This window comes from Mugil cephalus, chromosome 1, assembly GCF_022458985.1.
Source record: "Mugil cephalus isolate CIBA_MC_2020 chromosome 1, CIBA_Mcephalus_1.1, whole genome shotgun sequence".
In the NCBI taxonomy this organism is placed as follows: Eukaryota; Metazoa; Chordata; class Actinopteri; order Mugiliformes; family Mugilidae; genus Mugil; species Mugil cephalus.
The window spans coordinates 40,336,635-40,350,113 of record NC_061770.1 but is presented as its reverse complement, the minus strand read 5'-3'; the positions used below and the strand labels follow the sequence as shown (position 1 = coordinate 40,350,113).

Sequence of the window (13,479 nt, the reverse complement as noted above, 5' to 3'; positions counted from 1 at the left end):
AGGGAGCTGGAAAGAAAAACGATCAGAGCTACTTGGTTAATTGATTTGGACGCAGAACGCCAAATGATATCAGAAATTTTTTGCCGCTCTCAGTTTGTCGCCATTGCTAGGGGTAGCATTGACAAGAAAACCAATGATCAGCTGCTTGACATTTGCACTGGAGGCCTCCGAATGATTGGACACAAGTGCGCCGGGTGGAGGTAGCCAGCTGGAAGGTGTCCAGATATGAGCCGTGACACCAAAGCACAAAATTCTCCTCAACTCAAGGCGAAACCAGAGCAAAGCTAGCCCACCGCCACGGCTCGCTGCTTGGGCTTTCCTTGTCCGGTGTGTTCATGGCTCACCAGCTCACAGCCTGTGGTAAATCAGAGCAGTGGGTTAACTCCCGCCACCTGCTTCCCACAATATCTGGCACGTCTTCAGCCGAGGCCTTTAAAGAAATGGGGGGGAGGTCCGGACTCGTGTCTCCCAGGTAATATTGTTTTTAACTTTCAAGACTTAACCAACTTCGGTTTTTAACAAGGCATTCTGACTTCATTAAAGTCTGGGCTGCTTATCTGTCCAACGCTGATGTGAAGTGTGGCAGCCTTTTAAAATAAGGCAAACTTCAAAGCCAACATTTTTTTTTTTACTCCACACAGACGGAGAACAAGCAGAGTGGCTTGCTTCCTCTCAAGTGTTGCCATGTTTAAAGATTACAGATACTTTTAAGAGCGTCTTACTTTAGATAAGGCGCCGTAGCCAAAAGCACTCCACGACGCTTCAGTCTCGCTGATGAAAGGCTCGCCGGTTGAGAATTTTCTACACGGACGGAGCTTGGCTTTCAGACTTCTGAGGAGTTTTCATGGTCTGCTGTGAAATGTGCATCAGCGAGACAAAAAAAAAAACAAAAAAAACACTGTCCCCGTGTAGGCTTTTTTTTTAATTTTCTAATCCGAAACAGAGAAGCGCATCATGGGTGTTAAATAGTAAATTAAAAAAACAAACATTTTAAAAGTCGGACGACTCCCGATGCGCCAGGAATCGAAACTATTTTTCAAAACCCTTCCAGATCGGATGGATTCCAACAATATTTAGTGAGGCGGGGTGTTGCATACACAACACAAAAAGGTTCGCGAGGAATTAGTTGAGTGGAGTATTTCAGGAGAACTGTATTATTTTATGAGTAGACTGCATTCTTTTTTTTATTTTAAAGAAAAGACACTACACTTCTTTTCTCTGATTTCCCATTTTGCAGCTTTCACTTCGATTATTTACCTCAGGGTTCCTGTGAGCTTTTTGCTGTCAGTAGCACCTATCTGTGGGCGGGGAGGAGGAGAAGGAGGAGGAGGAAGGGAGGGCAGACGACTGCACACAGTGAAAGAGAACTACACGTAAAGCACTTAATGATCGACTTTCTCGGGTTTTGTTCTTCTTCGAGAGGCCCGCACTCGACAGAAAAGACCGGGATTACACTCGACCTGTGTGTGCGAAAAAAGCGGCGGATTTTCAGAGTTCACAACAGAGCATAACTGCCACAGAGCACAACAAACAGAACACAGACTGTTTATTATCACATTTCTGTGTCAGTGCCGGACTTCGAGACAACATCCCGTGTAAATTTACTTTCCCGACTTGTTCCGCCGCACGGAAATTCTTCTACACACTGTACACACTGACACCGATGTCAACATCTGACTATCGGTACCCTCTTAACCCCGCACGTGACCTTCTGAATTACCGTAACTCACAGTGGTTTGCGCCACTGGCAGAATTCAAAGGGCTTTTGAACACTGGGAGGTCTGGAAGACCTTCGAGACATCTTAAGGGGATGACTAATTTTGTTTTTACCAACAAATTCCTTCAAACGACCCTCTCTTCCTGGGGATCCCTGGCCTTGTGCTGCCATTACCGTAATGGCATTTTTTTTCCCCCACCAGAAAGTGCAACTTCCCAGTGTGCAGCCACACTTGAGTTACAGTAAAATCTTTGGTTGATTAGGCATTTTTTTTATTATTATTTTTTTTAATTTTCCCCCATAAATTTAAATTTCTTTTCAATATTGAATGTAAAATGATAATGTATATTGATAATGCAGAGTTAAAATTGAACACATATAGTAGGTAGGGGATTCCTACTTAATCTCTCATCAGTTTTGGGTACTTGGCCTAAAAAAGACCCTAAAAAAATATAGACCACGTCCAAATCACGACAATGAATTCATAAACGCCCCCTTAAACGTCCCAGCTACTCCTGTCATTGTTTTTGACCAGTAACCACCTCCTCCTCCTCCTCCTCCCACTCCCACCTCATCACCCGTCTCTTGCTCTTCTTCCCGCGTCTCCCACCATCGTGACAGTGACGCCTCGCAAACTAATTCCTAACTCGGCTCTCCCTTTCCCTAATCAAATCCAGCCGTCCCCTCCCTCGTCCCTCTCTCCGACAGTGATGGATGGCGGCCTTCGGCCGTTTATCGCCTTTACATATTTCTCTGCCCGTCCGCTTAACGGCGCGCATTCATACACGCCGACTCTTCACCCCCCCACCAACTCTTCACCCTGACTCCTCTTCCTCCCGTTTCACAGCTCCTCACACCGCTGGTCTCATTTCCCTCCAGTCTAAGGCCCTTTCCCTCCTCCATTTTATGCGCTCTTCTCCCATTTTCTTAGCCTCCAGTTGGGCGTCCACTGCCAGCATTGTTGCTCTGTAGGTGCTGGCTGACTAAAGAGGACAGAATATGACAGAGGGATGACAGAGGAGAGGTAGCATCAAAAGGACGAGGGCGCTTACGATACACACGATCGCCGCGAGAAGAGGCTGCGTGGGCGTTCTTTTGTTCCTCGTCGAGAGATAGAGTGTGTGTGTCTATATGCCGGCCTCCCTATAATTACAACTGTGTGGGAAGACTGTTTTGGTAAGCTTGCCGTTGCTTCTGTATGCAAGTGCTCACCTAATATCAAGAGCCTGGATTGTGAGTAAGGGTGCAAGCTAGAAAGCCTCAGTTTGGTTGAAAGAATTTCTGACTGTGTGTTTGTGTGTGTGAGACAGAGAGTCTGCCTCTACATTTGTGCCACTGGAGCTTGGGCGTATTTTCAGGCTCAAACAATGCAGCACGGTCCACGTCAGCAGCGCCTTCTGACGTCCACTCGTTTCCCCCCCTTTTAATTTCCCGCAGCCCGCTCTCGAACGTCCCCAAACCTTCGCCCCGGCTCCTTCCCGGCGTCTGCGACGTTCGAGGACGCTGCCTCTTCGCAGCCCAATCAGATCCGTGGATTACTGTGCTCGCGATAAGTGGCTTTTGAGAGCTAATACAAATCCCCTTGTTTATAAACACTGCGACATTCCCTAAGTCGATTTAAGTCGATTATGGGCTAATGGCATTTGCCGGAGCCAGATAGGATGCGCAAACTCACATGACAATAGGCAGATTTGGAAAGCGCACACACGCACGCACACACACGCACACACACGCACACACACGCTCAGTTTATTAGCATTATTAATTGTGGCTGGCATTTAAGAGGGCCTGACATTTACGAAGATCCACAGAGAATTAAAAGCTGGGACGGAAAAAGAAAATTTAGACCTTCAAGTGCCACAGGTCTTCCATGTGAACTACAAAGAAACCCCCAAACAGACGCAGCTCAGTCGCGTCTGAAGCTTCTCTTAATTGCGTGGGCTCGGGTTGAGTTCAAGTATCGCCAGAAAAAACACTAAACACGCTATTAGCAGCCACATATTTTGGCAGGTCTGGTGTCACACGAAGAGGCAGCGCCCTCCTGGGGGTTGGGGGTTGGCATTAAAAGAGGAAACTTCTGGAAGTCAGGGTGAGGTTGAGTCGTGCCTCAGCACCGGAGCTACCGAGCAGCTCCTTCCACTGACGCTTTTAGCTCATGTTCCAACTCTCACTTCTCGCCGCTGCCTTTTTTTTTTTCTTTTTCGCTTTTGCTCCACCCGTCGCTTTCTTGCTCTCGGGAGGGTTAAGGGTTCACGCAGGGTAGCGCGGCGAGAGCTTTCCCAAAATAGAGGGGGTGGAAGGAAGGAGGAAAAACAAAGAAACAAAGTGGACGTGGACACGCGCCTGGAGCTCGAAACACAAAGAAACACGGAAAAACGCACACACTCCGCGCTCGTCCGATCCCCTGCGCTGACCTCCTGTACTCGGCTCTTCTTCGATTCTCGTTCATCAATCATTTATCGACCGCCTCCCGTTCCTCTTTTCCTCTCAAAAGCGTCAAGCAGGCTCGTTGCTAAAGGGCTGCGGGCCGTATTGAAATACCGTGATGCCCGCTGCTTCGTGCGCGTGTGAGCTGGAGGGTGGAGGTGTCTGTGTGTGTGTGTGTGTGCTTGTGTGTGTGTGTGTGTGTGTGCGCGAGCGCTCACGTCTGTGTTTTCCGTCATTTCTGCAAATTCAGCAGGAAACTCTTAAGAGCAAGTGAAAGCTTTCTAAGTGCAAAAAAATGTCACATTAATTCACAAACGGGAACGCACAGCCCCGGCGAGCACGCTGCGGGCCAACGTCTACAACCATATACATTAAGAGCAGCTGATTTCAGTTACACACAGGGTTACTCGCACATACAGCACTGATGCAGCGTTACGCCGCATCAGTACAAAGCAGAAGATAAGAATTTATTGATCCCCAGAGATCACACATTAGACCACTGAGGACAATCTAAACCTAAGACCGTCATCCGCAATCTGCCCAAAAGAATAGGCTTAAAACTGAATATTACAGGAGCGCAATCCTTTTATATACATATAGACCCTAATACACCACGACTTGCAATTCTATTCTAGTTCAAAATGAAGATCACGATTCAAAAAATAAACGAATAAAACAAAATAGTTGTACTGTAGACTTCCTGCTGCCACTAATTCAACATCCCTCTACACCTACATAGGTGAATACAATTTCACAGGGCACATGGAAATCAGAAAAAAAAAAAAATGGCACCTTAGTGTGGAAGGAGTAATGAAGTGCCATCCTGAATCGGAGATGCCGGTTTATCTCTATTTTATTGTAGCACGTCCATTAAATACTGTGACCAAACAAGCCCCGCTCTTCAAAGCGACCCCTCCTAACAACCGCGTACGCGCCTGTAAAAATCAATTACTCGAGTACTTACTGTAAAAAATACAACAAAAAAAACAACAAGAAATGAGATGGAAGGAGTGCATGGAGGAAGAGGATGAGGGAGAGAGAGAGTGTAAATGAATGGGACAGACTGCCATCCATCTCTCTGGCTCAGATCGATCAGCAAGTGAACGGATCAGTTACATCCAACTTGTGTGTGTGTGTGTGTGTGTGTGTGCGTGTGTGTTGGAAGGCTTCAATGCTGCACTGCTCCAGTTGCAAATGAGCTGCTCTCCCTAACAGAGGGAGAGAAAGACGCAGCAGTGAAAGGCGAACGAGAGAGGGAGAGGTCAGGGGGTAAAAATGATTGTCGGGGAGAAAGTTCGCTAAGTGAAACGTGAGGAGGAAAAGTGAAGGATCTGCACACACGTGTGTGCACGCTCGCCACCGAAAGCCGCAAGAGCGCAAGGAGACGTGGAGGGCAGCAGAGTCAGCAAGCGATAGGGACGCAAGACAAAAAAGACAGAGGCAGGAGGCGGGGGAGGAAGGGGGGGGAGAGAAGGAGGCGACGTAGGGCTGTGACTGATAACATTGTCGTACTCAGGTTGCCTCAAGGGCAGACAAGACGGAGGGAAGGGAAGAGAGAAGGAATCAGACATGAAGGAGGAAAATGTGGAAATTTACAGGGGAGCTAGAGGCGGAGACGGTTATAAGACAGAGTGTGAGCAATGGGGGGGGGTGAGGGAAAGAGAAGAGGAGCACTTCTAGATGAGAGGATCGGAAGGAGGAAGCAGGGGAACACGAGAGCCGGTCCTCTCGGCGTAGTCGGAGCGAGAGTGAGAAGATGTAAAGACCAAGGTCAAATGAAGGAGTGGAGAGGGAAAGGATGCGCGGGGAAATGTCACTAAAGACTGGTCGAATCGTCGCACCCACCACCGCCTCCTGATGGTACCACTTCTCAGGGACTACGGCACACTAGGCACTTTTTTTTTTTCCTTTTCGTTTTTTCAGGGGCATTTCACTTTGCCCGAGTATTTTCACATTTTAGTATGCATGCCTCCACAGGAGCTCAGGAGTAGTCGACTTCCAACATCGACCGCCCTGGGGACAAGCTGTCACTGCAGGCATTCGTGACTTTGTCCCCACCCCACCCTCCCCCCGGCTGCAAGCAATTTTTATTTTTTTTTTTGAAACTGATGACACCAGACATAAGGAAATAACTATGTGTACGCTACCGCTGCTAGGGCGGAGTGTGCGCGCCGGAGCTGTATTTTTAGATCCGGGGCTGAAAAAGGTAGAGCGCTCCTCGGTAGTCATTTCCTAGAAGAGGCACTCAAGCATTTAGTTAAGTAGTTAAGAGCAAATGTTGACAACAAAAAGCAGCAATTTCCCTAAAGTCTGTTAACGTGCCGCCGAACGGAAGCGAATTCGCACCCTCCCCCCCCCGGCGCGATCGTGGCAAACTTTATTTTTTTTCCCCCCGATAACCAATATGGTTTAATGTTCCGGGCCAAACATGCAGCGTCAAAAAGGAAATGCATGACATTAAGGGAGTCATGATAGCATTCATTGGAGCCTAATCTATTCTAGCATCTAAGAGGGGATACTGCTCGTTTTCTTTGCTTCTGAGCGAGGACATTTAGGAGTCTGAGATAAAAACGTATAATCATTTCAGGAGCCAAGTTCCTTATCTCTTCGATGCAGAGCGAAGGGTTCAGACATGGGAGTGGTGTAATGTAGAGCTCGTGTTTCGGAGGTAGAACCGAAGTGAAGCACGTCACGGGGAGGAGGATTTAAAATACCGCAATATGCAAATTATCTCATAAACCTTAGAGTTTCTCAATCTAGTGGAGAGCAGCACTTTTTGTCGACCCGTAAAGTCAGCTTGATATGTGGTTGCGCCTGGTTGTTACTCTGCATACATTTATACATGTATATATCGCGATACAGTAGGTTGATCTTCACAAGTTTCCAGATTGCTCCACATAAAAATATCCCCATCTTCCTCGGTGATTTGGTTAGTTTCCTCTGTGTCTGTCTCTGACTCATCGTCTCTCTTCTCGCTGCGTCTACGACTGTTATCAACAATCCCTGTCACTCTCACTGTATCTAGGCTACAGTTGCTATAACGACTATTGTGCGTGCCAATCAGTGGCTGTGACTCACTGCCGTACCTTATCATCGCACGCCCGCGTACGCACGCGTTGTTACTTGGTGGATTTCCCGCACGTCTGAGGCTCCCAACGGGACCCCTCGCGCGAGTGTTGACTGCGCCGAGCTTAAGGAGGCCGACACTGCGCTTGTTTTGTATCCCGCGGCAGGAATCAAAGCCGACCCAATTTGATTCCCTGACCCACAGTCTTAAGGAAGGGTCCTGTGATATAACACCCGCCTAATCCGCTCTCACAGGTTTCTAGGTAACTGTTACTATGGGGACTGGCTGTGTTCGGTCTGTGGGGATGCTGTTGCTAGGCGATGGGCTGTGGTGGTGAACCGGTGTGCAGGACTCTGTGGGTGCCCGTGTATGCGAGAGGTGAAAATGTATGTGCTGCAGGGGCTTCAACCGTTTCTCAAAATTGATTTTTGTGCTAAAAAAAAACAAAACAAGTGGGCATTAATGCAGAGTGGTACTTGGTTAAGAGGGTCTTGGCCCACACGAGCATCCATGCGGGCCTAGTGTCTAGTCAGAGGAGGTGGAAGTCTTTACCTTTGCCTTTTGACAAAACACACTTCAGGGGTTCATCTCATAGGTTATGTTCAGATCTGATTTGTCTCTCAAGTATTTTTTTGAACATATGATTCGCAGGATTATTTGTAACTGATCAGAAACATGTCTGAATGGTAATGATGTGGTAATGTAGGCAACAAAAACTACATAAGAACTCTTTAATTGTCTCATCTTGGTAGATTCCTTCCATCTAAAACCTCCTTCTGTTTCTGTCCCTCTAGGTCTGTGGACAGCCAGGCGGTCTACCATGCCTGTCCCCCCACCCCTCAACCCCAGCAGACAAAAGCACCCGCCCCACACACACCTCCACCCCAGACAAAGAGCCGACGGCTCTGCCTTCCCCTCCTCCCTCCCTCCATCCGTCCTCTCCCTGTCTATTTCCCCCACTCTTCTTTTCTCACCTTTGCCTCCGCCCCCCCACCTCATCCACCACACCTGCCCAAGGGCGACGAAGAGAACCCTCCCGGACCCCGCCCCTTTCCCCGCGTTTCACTGGCTGACTCTGGTCACATGCTGCCTGCTGCCGTCCCTGATCGGAGCGGGGGAGACCTGGGGCGTGGTCTCGGCCTGCCCCTTCCACTGCGTGTGCCGAAACCTCTCGGAGTCGCTGAGCACGCTCTGCGCCGACAAGGGCCTCCTGTTCGTGCCGCCGCACGTTGACCGGCGCACGGTGGAGCTGCGACTGGCCGACAACTTCATAACGGAAGTGGGCGGAACGGACTTCGTCAACATGACCGGTTTGGTCGATCTGACCCTGTCGAGAAACACCATCCACCTTATTCGACCGATGGCCTTCGCTGACCTGGAGAGCTTGCGCTCTCTGCATCTGGATGGTGAGGAGTAACAGTCATGTCATTCTCTATGTCGATGACTATCTATAATGGTGAAACTAAGTGGTATTACTTCATTATTTCTTTTTTTTGCACAGGTAATCGCTTGACAACACTTGGACCCAGGGACCTCGCAGGTTTGGTGAATCTGCAACACCTGATCGTCAACAACAACCAGCTCGTCAAGGTCTCGGTCCAGGCCTTTGACGACTTCTTGCTCACACTGGAGGACCTCGATCTGTCCTACAACAACCTCAGGAAGTAAGCTTTCGCCCTGTTGCGAACGCCACCCGCTTTGTCCTGCTTTGTTAAGTAGAAACACCCTGTTACTACTCTTTGCACAGGCCCAGGTCTCAAGCGTGCGCTGCAGATGCACACAACTCAGCTCCCAAAATGTCAGGGTGCAGTGGAAGCAGCTTGCACGATAGCGCGAGAGTCAGCAGAGACAATGAGGAGATATTGGCTCAAACTGCTGAGGCAAGAAGAAGAGTGCTTAAAGCTCGGAAAATTGAAAGGGGAATCAATTTTGATGAGGTTCTAACTTTCTTTGACTTTGATTTGGTTAAGATTTGATAAGAGCCGAGCGCACTGCTAAAGCCACACTACGCTGTTCATACTGTGTAGTGTTCCACTCATCTAGGACAAAAAGAGATTCTTGCAAAATAGCAGTCGATTTCTCTGGGCTAATTCAAGTGAGAACAATGATGATAGTCTACATCAGTCCACTCTTCTCCTCTCCATTGTGTCCCACTATGCTGATGAATTCAGCAGCATTTGTCTGCAGTTCTGATTAAGACATTTTTCATACAAGAGCGCTCTGGCATGTCTCCAGCCTCCACTAAACCGAAAGGAAACTAGCGTTTGCGGCAACTTAGCTTCAAACAGAATATACACCATAGATCATAATCAAAGTTAAAAATAGCCAACGGTGAAAACGGGTCATGCCATATGAGAACTTGTTCGATGTTTGATTTGTTCGAATAATGACTTTTAGGAGCAACTCTGCAACCTGAGCTGCATCTGTTTTCTGGGACACCGGCGCCGAACAACACAGCGAAAATGTTTCCCCTTCTGCAAAAGAAAAATCTGTTTCCATTTTAATGCAGCAAATACAGCAAAACAAAAAAGATGAGAGGTAATAATTAAGGTCATGAGAGATACGGCAACAGCTAAATCCATTACATAAAGGAATTCATTCTTCACGACAAACGAGCTTTGAAATTAAATCACGATCGTGTGATATCAAGTGGCAGCGAGCTCTATTTGTGTTCGGCACTTAGAGCGCTGCATTGTCCCTGTGACGTAAAGCAGATTTACACTTTGTCAAACGTACAGCGCGTTAAACAAAAAAAAAAAGGCGTACGAAGTGAACTCAAATATAGAACAAAAGGTGGAAACTGTGCATACATGAGAGGCTCCCAAAAATAAACGCTCCCCGTTTTCCCCTATTTTGCCAGTCCTCATATTTGAGTTTTGACTCACTAATTGGTACAAACAGTGAATGACTGCACTAAAGGAATATTAAATGACTACAGCAATGGGTCACAGATGGGACTCGTGAAACCCAGAAAAAGCAAAGGATTGAGGAGGGAAACGAGCATCTGTTGTTGTTGTCTGTCATTGCCGTCGCCATTAATTAGTATTTATTTAGTCCTGTTTTCTTCCTGCTTTGTGCAGAGTGTCTTGAGAGAGTACTCAGAACGTGAAGAGTGAACTTTGACTGATATGATAGCGACAGTCTCATCCTTTAATCAGGTTAATATCTTATAGTGTGCCAGTGTACCCACAAGGGACACCCACCACCTGAGGGGGAAGAGTCTGTCTTCACAGCCGCCATTACTTTAAAGAGATATTACTTCAACTCTCCCTTCTCCAAAAAGGCAAAAACCTCAGCACAGGCATTCCCAATTCGACGAATCTTGCATTAATCATTCTAAAGGTTCTTCTATTGTCTTTTTTTTTTTACAGGGTGCCATGGGAGTCCATCCAGAACATGGCCAGTCTGCACACTCTGAATCTGGACCATAATCTGATAGATTACATAGCAGAAGGAGTCTTTGGAGAGCTGTACAAGCTCGCAAGGCTGGATATGACCTCCAACAGGCTCCGAACCCTGCCTCCTGATCCACTCTTTGCAAGGTAGCTCTTAAGCTCCGTCTTTCATGTTCCTCTTAGAAGTGGCTTTGTGGAAAATATATTCTGGGGCCGGCTGCGCCGCCGCCGAAAGCACCAATGTGGGTTTTAACAGGTTGCACACAGGGGGACAGAAACGAAGGGAGGCTGTGTATTTGTGCAGACGTTCTTCAAATAGCTTCACGGTTTCTTTTACCGTTTCATCTATTTAATGAGCAGAATGCGTGCACTACTATTAACTGTTCCACATTGTCCACTGGCTACAACATGTGAGGCAGCTGGTGTGAGGTTCTTTTTGTGTGTGTGTGTTGTGTTATATAGAAATGAGTCAGTCACTTGTTCCACGTTACGCTTGGCAACTAAAGTCACCGAAGCAAGTGGCTGCAGGGTGAATAATAGGTCCCTCACAGAGCCATAGTGCTCACTTATTAGGACGTCACACATGTTCAGCTTTGGAGAGGGTGATGGCAAATAAGGTAAATGGGAAAAGAAAAAAAGGAAAAAGGACCAGACTCACTGCGGAGTTGCAAACAAACGCGGCAGCATGGCCTTGGTGAACTTGCGCCCAGTGCAAGTGAGAATTTGACTAACAGCTGAGGTGTCGCATGATTTCTTGCTTGGAAATCGCCTTGGGATTACGTTGCTCGACTGCAGTACTTCGATGAACTAGAAACAGCTACTTGTTCATCTGTTATCGTGCCTAGTTTCTAACACAGTGCCTTGAATTCTTCCATCTAAAATGTTCCTATGCAATGTGGGTGGCAAAATAAATTACACAGAAATCTTGACAAGATGTAAAAACAAATGTTACCGAGGCGGTTTTGTTCAATTTCGACTGTTTAATTAGCGTGCCTTTTGTGTAAAAGATTCCTTTTCTGCTATGATTTTCAGGTCCCAGACAGGTGCAATAAGCCCAACCCCCTACAATGCCGTCATAAGCCTAAATTTCGGAGGGAACCCGCTGCACTGCAACTGCGAACTGCTATGGTTAAGGCGCCTTATCCGCGGAGACGACATGGAGACGTGTGCCACGCCTCCTCACCTGGCCGGAAGGTAAATGTCATGAAGAGCTTGGTGTATTATTTTTTCCTCAACCTTTTGAAACGGTGGAATACAGATTCACGCCGCCGACAAATTTGTTGAATATCCTACATCAGTGTTTAACAACCTAGTTTCAAGGCTAATCTGTTCTACAAGTGGTTACTCCAGACCTGCTTTAGTAGACATCCAATTATGGGCCTCACATTTTGCGTCGCCTTAATGGGATCATGGTGCATACAAGAATAGAACTGGAGTAAAAACTCGGAGGACAGGTGGGCCATGAGGGCCATGCAGTGAAACAGTGGTGTGATATTTCATCTTTTTTTTTTCTAATATCTCCTTCTACCTGCATCTATCCCCGAAGTTTCTAATTCTGTAGTATGCGGTCAAAACTAAGTGGGGCTGAGCATCTGTTGTTGTCACCTACTGTTGCCATCATCATTAATTACTTTACAATTATTGTTTTAGCTACAAGGTACCAGGGGAAATTATAACGACTGTCATCGATATTTCATTTCAAACCGATAGACAAGGGCATATTGATCTTTAGGTTAATACACATTGTTTATCGGCTAAATCCACATTGAAAGAATAGAACAAGACAAATTCCTGCACTGAGCAAGCACAGAGGGAACTTTGCTCTACCGCACTTTCACATACTCTCCTTCTCTTTTTTTTCCCCTTGGCATCATCCATCTTCCCACCCCTTTGTTTCTTAAGGTATTTCTGGTCAATTCCTGAAGAGGAGTTTACGTGTGAACCGCCTCTTATCACCCGTCACACACACAAGCTGTGGGTCCTGGAGGGCCAGCGGGCCACACTAAAATGCCGGGCCATCGGCGACCCGGAGCCCATAATCCACTGGGTTTCACCAGATGATCGCATCATTGCAAACTCATCTCGGACCAGCTCCTTCAGCAACGGGACCCTGGATATCTTAGTGACAGTCGCCCGGGATGACGGGGCGTACACGTGCATTGCAATAAACGCAGCGGGTGAAGCCACCGCCACCGTGGACCTTAAAATAATCCCGCTGCCTCACCGGGGGGGAGTAGGCGGAAACACGGGCAGCAACAACGTCAACACCAAGAACAATAGGAATGTGACCAATGGGATTTTACGGACAGATCCGGGCTCGTCGGACATCAGCACAGGGAAAAACGGAGGGATTAACAATGGCCGCGGAGGAGAGACAGAAGACGGGAGAAGAGGTGGAGTAGACGTCGACGCCGACGATGACGGCAGCAGGGGCTCGGAAGGGGAGAGGGTTGACGGAGGGAGCATGGAGGAGGACGAGGAGGACGAGGAGGAAGGGAGGATGGTTGGAGTACAGGGAGTGACGTCGACCTCGGCTCAGGTCCGATGGGATTTAGGGCGACTGTCTACAGCTTACGTTGTCTGGATGTATCAGATACAGTACAACTGCACCGCAGACGACACCCTGGTCTACAGGTCAGTTCATCTTTATTACACATTTGCCTCAACGCGCCACGCAACCCAGTAGGTCGTCTGTTTTCAGCTTGTGTTCCTTGTGCAACTTCAGGACGTGGTGTCATTTTTCTCAGTGCAATTCACCCTGAAGCGGTGAATCTGTTTCCATGCAAAAACCCCTTAAATATTTATCCATTACAGCGTGACACTTTAGGAGGGAAACTGTTCATCTTAAATATGGAAAGGCAGAAAGCACAAGG

At 47.6% G+C, this 13,479-nt stretch overlaps 2 protein-coding genes across 4 annotated transcripts in view; one reads left to right on the top strand and one right to left on the bottom strand.

Moving 5' to 3' along the window:
- LOC125005809 (pyruvate carboxylase, mitochondrial-like) overlaps positions 1–13,479 on the bottom strand; it is a 277,141-nt gene that overhangs the window by 86,962 nt on the left and 176,700 nt on the right. The window lies entirely within an intron of this gene.
- LOC125005821 (leucine-rich repeat and fibronectin type-III domain-containing protein 4) overlaps positions 1–13,479 on the top strand; it is a 38,450-nt gene that overhangs the window by 11,304 nt on the left and 13,667 nt on the right. Inside the window, exons 3-7 of the mRNA XM_047581439.1 lie at positions 8,006–8,617; positions 8,713–8,875; positions 10,583–10,753; positions 11,639–11,800; positions 12,509–13,240. Coding sequence (XP_047437395.1) covers positions 8,032–8,617; positions 8,713–8,875; positions 10,583–10,753; positions 11,639–11,800; positions 12,509–13,240 — 1,814 coding nt within the window. The 5' untranslated portion in view covers positions 8,006–8,031. The remainder of the gene's footprint in view (positions 1–8,005; positions 8,618–8,712; positions 8,876–10,582; positions 10,754–11,638; positions 11,801–12,508; positions 13,241–13,479) is intronic.